The following is a 7145-nucleotide window of genomic DNA, read 5'->3' on the forward strand; positions in this document are numbered from 1 at the left end:
AATTTTTACTAATTATTATACTCAGAGGGAATTATTAGATTTAGATATATAGGTTAATAATAGAAGAAAAAAATGGATAATTTTATAAAAATAAATAAATAAAAATATAGAAAAAGAAAAATATTTTTTCAACTAAAACAAAAAGAAAAAAATCATGTACTACTATTTCTATTTTAATATTTACTCTTTATGCCTATGTAATATAAGAATAATATGTAATTGTTCAACTGGATTTAGTATGCTGTGTGTATAGCAACCCAATGCAGTTGGGCGATACTGCTTTTTTGAATATAAAATGTTTCTCCTACTAAAGAAAAATTACTAAGGGAAAATTGATAGAAATATATGGAAAAATCTTACAGTTGCAATAATCGTATCAATTATCTTAATTCAATGCAAAATTATGGTGAAATTGACCTAGATTAGCTATATTGTCCAAAGAACTAAGATACATTAATTCACTTTAAAAGAATACCTTGATTAATCCTGATGGTTTTCATATCTCCTTCTCCCTTCCAGAATGCATGTTGGACACCAGGGCCTTCGTCTGATATAAAATCACACTTTTTTTTCCCTTCAATTTCAGTCCGGTCCTGTTTCTCTATACCTAGGTCATTTTTAGCTCTGTAAATTCAATTGATAGCTGATATTACAAATATAAAGATTTTGATCTTTTATTTTAGTTAAATATTCTACAAAAAAAAAATAATTCAATCATTCTTCCATACCTGCTATCGATTTTCTTTAGCACAGATTCAAGTTTGTCTCTGAAATCTGTATGCTCCATTCGACTTACTGGTGACTGTAAAAAAAAAAAAAAATTAAAATATAGCCGAGGTAAGTTATACCTGATTTAAGAAATTTATATATATTTTACAAACCCAAACATCTTTTTTTCTCGCCAATGGCCTGAAATTCTTAGATTGATTAAGAGGTTGATAGGTATTAGTTTCCTTCCAGATAATCACTTCATCAGTTCCATTTAACTAACAAGAACATTAACAACAAGGCATGGAATATGGTATTTGGAAAACAAACTTAATAATTTCAACATTTAAAAAAAAATTAAAGATATTATTGATCAATCCATTAGCTATTTACTACCATTTTTTTAAACTGAAAATAACCTGAACTATGTTTTGAATAAAATGGTAATGCAGTATAATCTAGGAGGATGTTAAGCTTACTGAAAAGTTCCGATTACAGGAAGTGTAAAGAAACAGTGGAAAAAATTCAACAATATGAATGTACTTAACTACTTTTATTTATTTTATTTTATTTGGTTTTTTACATGTTTTATTGAATATAGTATGAATAAAAAAGAAATACTTTTTGTATGAATTTATTTAAAACATGATAAAAAAAAATTTGTTCACTAACAAAATTTGTTTTAGTTTTACGGAATCAAATGATTAACACAATAGATATAATGTATTTCTAATTTCAACAAAATATATTGTGAAAACTTCTTTAGAAATTAGATTACCTGATATCAAAACTGTAAAAATTTCTACTTTTGATTTTCAGATTGATTACAATATTTGCCAATAGATCGGAGAGCCAAAAATGTCCTTTGCACTTGTGCACTTTTATTTAAAGCAAAAACTTTATTGCCTGCTGAATTTAAAAATAATAAAAAAGTTCGGATAACTGAAGTGCTCAGAGTACTAAAGTTTGGATTACCGAGATTATACTGTATATTGAATTTCAAACTGCTTTATTAGCTTTTAGATTTCCACAATAACACATAAGCGCTAGTTGTTTTATAGATATATTCTAATATGATACCACAAGTGATCAGGAATAACAATAAAACTTTGAGTTACCTACTTTTAAGAGGTCAAGTGGTAGTGACTGGGCTGAAAAATTGAGATCCCTCCTTTTTCTAGAATACTGCTCAATCTGTGGAAAACAGTTGGTCTTAAATTCAATCACAGAATGTCCTGCACCATACGAGTCCGAAATGATCCCAATTGCTAAATGTTTTACAAAATAATAATGAACATACAAAAATATTACTCAACAACTATAAATGTACATTGGAAATAAAACTACCTCAAAATAAAAAGTACAATAAGCTTACATTTACCCTTATGTAATACATCACTGTCATGATTTGAAACGGGAATTATAACGAAGATAGACAGTATAAATATTACCAAAATGAAGGAAGCAATATCTCGCATAAGTTTAAAAAATCTGTTTTTTCCCCATTTTTCGATGAATCTAAAAAATAAATTTTATTAATTTAATAAAATATACAAGATATAATTCATCAAAAGTACCTTACCTAGGTTTTTTAAAAGTTTTGGTGTCTATCTGAAATGCTTCTGTACCAAATTTTAAACCAGATTCAAAATCCTCTTGGCAAACCTTAAATAATAAAACTAAATTTATATTTTATAATATAAAATATATAAACATAAAATAAATTGTAAAATTATGATGTAAACATATAAAATATTCATTTAAAAGATAATTATTATTTATTAACTATATGGTAAAATTTTATTTGAATCTTAAATATAACTTTTAAATTTACAGAAATGTACAGAATAAAAATTAATAACTTACTTTCCCCATGCCTTTACAATAGTTGACTTTTCAAAAACATACAATGAATGACATTTTTCACATTAGTCAAACTAGTGACACTAGTAAGGTTCAACCCATGGGCTACTATGACCCATTAATTTAAGTCGGAATAAATTTAACCTTGACAATAACCGTTGGTTTATTCATAACATCTTTGTTTATATCATATTAACATTTCTTAAATGTTCTCTGATTATTTTTTTACTTAACTCTAAAATTGGGCATTCTTCTACATTAAAAAAAAAAATGTATGTTATATGTAATATATATCTTTATATAATGTATAAAGAATAATTCAAGAGTTGAAATAAGTAAAATTGTAATTAATAATAAAGAATATTAAGTATTATATTTTCTATCATAAATTTGAAACAAAATTCTCTACAAATTGGAAACATTAAATTTTTAAAAAATAAGACAGAAATAAATGTAATAAATATGTACTCAATATAATTAATACTTCATCATTAATAGATTAATAAAGTAAATGTATTTATTTTCATACATACAATTTATAAAAAAAATAAATACATAAAAATAACCATAAATCAAAGCGTTTCCAATCTATGAGGTTTCACACTTCCCGATGATCAGCATGTCACTTAATTTTCATATCTGTGATATATTTACATTACTGAAAATTTCAAATTTGGTTGAGGTTCTATGTTGACGATAACCAGTAAATGACAAAAACTTCTAATTAATATAGACCAAAATCTAGCTGTTAATGAAAATAATAAAACAACCAAGAAAAGGTTTAAAGGTGGCTGAAATTTTACAGTAGCATAACAAAACAAAAAAACTAATCTGCAATATAGCCTGGAATGTTAGTAAAGCAAGAAAAGTTTCTAATATGAAATATAAAACTAATTTGAAATATATTAAGATAATTGATATGAAATATTTACTGGTTGATGGAAACAATAATGTAATTTGAACATAAAGAAAACAAAGACTAGAAATACCTCTAAAACTGATGATAATTAGGCTGTAGTTTATAAACAATTTTTTCTTATCTGATTTTAGATAAATAGACTAGAGTTTTCATTAAAGACCAAATACTGTCTGTAAATCAAGATATATAATTAAATGCTAAAAGAAAAATATTATTAACACAGGTAATATATATATGTATTTTTAAAGTGAAAAATTACTGAATTAGGAAAATTTATTTATTAAGACACCCTTGGTGGTTATAAAGTTGTTAAATAAAATGTTATCAAACTTTATACTATATTATAAATAATACTTGAAGCTGTTTAAACATCATATAATTTACACTGATTCTTTTTTTTTTTTTTATTCAGGCAGACTTAATTACTACAAACATGATCAAATAAAAGATCTTCACTAACTGATAATCTCATCTTTGAAATAGAACAGACCTTGCCAGATACTTAAGAACCGATAAAAAATAACAAATTTTTATCCAGTACAGTTTCTGTAAGGAAATAAGTGTAATAAACTTAGTATGAGACTACTGGTTTTCTGGTAGTGTTTATTTCAACTTCTTTTTAATCAAATCTTAAATATATTAATAAAAAAAAGAAACATGAAAATTATTGAATGATGATTTGTCTAAAAAAATTATATTAGCATCAGTAAAACTTTAGTTAAATACCTGTTGAGAAACTAATTCCTCGGTATCAACAAAACAATTTAAGGTATAAACAAATGATTATTAATACATTTTTTCCATAACTAATGAAATAGAAAATTAGTAAACTTTTACACATACAGGCAGTAGATTGGTTTTAAACTTAAAACACTAATCAAAAAGCAAAAAATTACCTTAGGCAAACTAGCTTACAAGTCAGCAACAGAAACATACTCATCATGATTCTTCTAGCCTAATCATTGACCAATTATACAATTCACAGCACATATTTTTTATTTCTGCCCTTAGTAAACTTATTAAACATTAGTTATCTTATTAAAAGTGCGGTTAGGAATTCTACATATGATGTCAATAAATTAAAACAAATGCTTGGTTTCCATGAAAACATATCCAATTAAAATTTATTATGTGAAATATACATTTTTTTTTTTATAAATCTAGAAGTGAGTTCTGTAAAATTATAATTTATTAAATTTAATAACTTGAATAACATTAACCAAATTTTTATAGTCAATTTATATTCACACTCCTTAAATATATGAACATTATGGGTGAAGAGCAAAGGTCATATTTTTGGGTAACTACTCTTGATAGCAATAATAGGAAGAATACTTGGGATCCGGAGAAAATCCTAGGTCCTGAGGGAGATGCACTACGACGAGAGCACCAACTCTCGATAAATTATATTACAGTTGAAGCAGAAACAAGAGATAATGATGTAAATGTTGTGGAAGTAGAAACAATAGGTTACAAAGAGCAACGCATCAAGTTCCCAATAGTGATAAAGTTAGGAAAGCCTAAATTGATGCAGTTAAACCTTTTTTTCCCTCATCCACCAGTCACGTTTCATCTTGTAAGAGGCTCTGGACCAGTTCATTTGCTTGGTAACCATTCCGTAAACAGCTCAGAGGATGAGATTTGTAGAAATATCGATGGGTTGGATCAAGAAGTGGAGTTTATAGTAGTAGACGAGGATGAGGATTCTGAAGAACATGTCTTGCAAAGAAGGGATAACACGCGCAGTGTGTCACAGTCTAATATTACAAAGATAAGGAAAAAAGCAATGAATGATTGAGATAAAGAATAATTTAAGGAGAAAATTTGACTGTTTAATTCTAAAAAGTCGAACCAATAAAAAAGGAAAAGTTCACCATAAATTACTTGTATTTTGTTAAAGTAAAAAAAAAAAAAGAGAAATTAACATAGATCAATTATGTTTAACATTATCAATTTATACCTCATCAAACATGCAAGTACCCATATGTGTAATTATGACACCTAAAATTAGAGACAATAGTCAATTTGCTACCTAAATTTTTGTTAGATATTGTATAATTTGCACTCAGTTGTAAAATATGGTAACTAAAAAAATTAAACATTCAATAAGTTTGTCAATAGCAATCTTTTACTTCAAGCCAGGAGACACCATGAATTCCATATTTATAATTTAATAACAATATTATTCTTTCAAAAATACGTTTTTCCAAAACAATCTTTTAAAAATCTATGGAATCAGTCCTAAAGAATTCATTGAAGTCAAAAACTTCAATTCACAATAAATACAAGATACCATGTTTTACGGCCAAGTGCTTCAAACCCTCAATGGATCATTGGCATTAACATATTAATCAATGCTCTTAATAGATGTAAGTGAAAATCAGTCAAACAGACGTTAATATCCCTCTTATTGCTAATTCTTTGATACCTGAAAACCTGTATTACCCATCTTATCCAAACCAAATAAATACTCTTGGTCTATTTTTCCATATATTTTCAAAGATCTTTGATGGAAAAAATGAGGCTTTTTATTTCATAATTATTTATTTATAAATAAAAAATTGTAGATATTTAATTTTTTATTTTAGAGAAAATGTGGTGAATTTAAGTGTCTATATTTCCAAATTTTACTTTAAAAATAATGTTATAGGTGGAGCACTCTATTAATTCACTTTTAGAAATGAAACAATAACGTTTATCTTAAATTGTCCACACTATTCATTTCTTGCTTTTTTCCTTATTTTAGTAATATTAGATTGTGAAATAGTGCGTTTACGTTCTCTCCTGTCACTCTTTTCCAAGATTTCTTCTTGCTCTTCGGAATCTTCATCCTCATCGACCACAACAAACTCTAACTCTCGACCTAACCCTTGTGAATTCCTACTAATTTCTTCCTCTGGCATGTTTATTACATGGATACCAAGCAAATGAACAGGTCCTGAGCCCCTCACAAGGTTAAAAATAATAGGCGGATTAGGAAAAAAAAGGTTTAATTTCATCAGTGTTCTCTTCCCTACCATTATTGCTACAGGAAATTTAATAGGTTGTTCTTTATAACCTATTACTTCTATTTCAACAATGTTCAGATCAATGTCTTGTCTATCTCCTTCGACCATGATATGTTTTATTGAGAGTTGGTGTTCTCGACAGAGAGTATCTATCTGAGGATTCCATACGTTCTGTCTGTTACTGCTGTCTAAGGTGATGGCCCAAAAATGTGACCTTGGTTCTTCAACCATAATGTATACGTATTCAGGAAGGAAAATATAAAAATAATACAAATTAAATTTGGTAAATAAGGTGACAACTAAATTTAAAAATTATCCAAATTATTTACTAGATTTTTTAAATTAAGCATACATAAAGCCAAATTAAATTGCGGATGTTGTCATGGAAACCTTTATTTTTTTCTATACTTTAGCCCCATATGTAAAATTTCTAACTATAATTTTATTTAGAAATAAAAAAATAATTTAGATTCCATGATTTGGAAAATTGATCTTTACTAATCTTATTTAAATATACATATTTGATGAAAATGAGCAAACATATTCTTTATTTATATTTACAATACGAAATACAGTAAGTCAAACTGATAAAAAATAAACTGTTTAATCAAGAGACTTGGCCTAAGAAATAAATAATATAATATATA

General features: G+C 26.5%; 3 protein-coding genes across 7 annotated transcripts in view; 1 reads left to right on the forward strand and 2 right to left on the reverse strand.

Moving 5' to 3' along the window:
* LOC106678325 (neprilysin-4) overlaps positions 1-4567 on the reverse strand; it is a 31023-nt gene extending 26456 nt beyond the window's left edge. The window contains exons 1-8 of one of the 5 annotated variants that reach the window (XM_014416776.2): positions 4387-4567; positions 3561-3660; positions 2291-2373; positions 2084-2226; positions 1831-1976; positions 882-986; positions 729-802; positions 476-624 (exon numbers count right to left, since the gene is read on the reverse strand). In XM_014416776.2, coding sequence (XP_014272262.1) covers positions 476-624; positions 729-802; positions 882-986; positions 1831-1976; positions 2084-2186 — 577 coding nt within the window. In that variant the 5' untranslated portion in view covers positions 2187-2226; positions 2291-2373; positions 3561-3660; positions 4387-4567. Of the gene's footprint in view, positions 1-475; positions 625-728; positions 803-881; positions 987-1826; positions 1977-2055; positions 2227-2290; positions 2374-2574; positions 2718-3560; positions 3661-4386 lie in introns of those variants that run through there. The other 4 variants (XM_024359390.2, XM_014416775.3, XM_024359384.2 and 1 more) reach the window with 4 other exon arrangements.
* A 193-nt stretch (positions 4568-4760) lies between these two features.
* Positions 4761-5288, forward strand: LOC106678286 (mitotic apparatus protein p62). Its single transcript, XM_014416711.1, has one exon. It carries the CDS (start codon positions 4761-4763, stop codon positions 5286-5288), a length of 528 nt encoding a protein of 175 aa, XP_014272197.1.
* Positions 5289-6204: 916 nt separating this feature from the next.
* On the reverse strand, positions 6205-6729 carry LOC106678287 (mitotic apparatus protein p62). The gene has a single exon (XM_014416712.1). The coding sequence runs from the start codon at positions 6727-6729 to the stop codon at positions 6205-6207; it is 525 nt and encodes a 174-aa protein (XP_014272198.1).
* Between the last annotated feature and the right edge of the window lie 416 nt (positions 6730-7145).

This window comes from Halyomorpha halys, unplaced genomic scaffold, assembly GCF_000696795.3.
Source record: "Halyomorpha halys isolate HHAL.00 unplaced genomic scaffold, Hhal_1.1 Scaffold134.1, whole genome shotgun sequence".
Classification (NCBI taxonomy): Eukaryota; Metazoa; Arthropoda; class Insecta; order Hemiptera; family Pentatomidae; genus Halyomorpha; species Halyomorpha halys.

Coding starts and splice junctions, on each gene's coding strand:
- LOC106678286 (XM_014416711.1), top strand. CDS start 4,761: ATGGGTGAAGAGCAAAGGTCATATTTTTGGGTAACTACTCTTGATAGC.
- LOC106678287 (XM_014416712.1), bottom strand. CDS start 6,729: ATGGTTGAAGAACCAAGGTCACATTTTTGGGCCATCACCTTAGACAGC.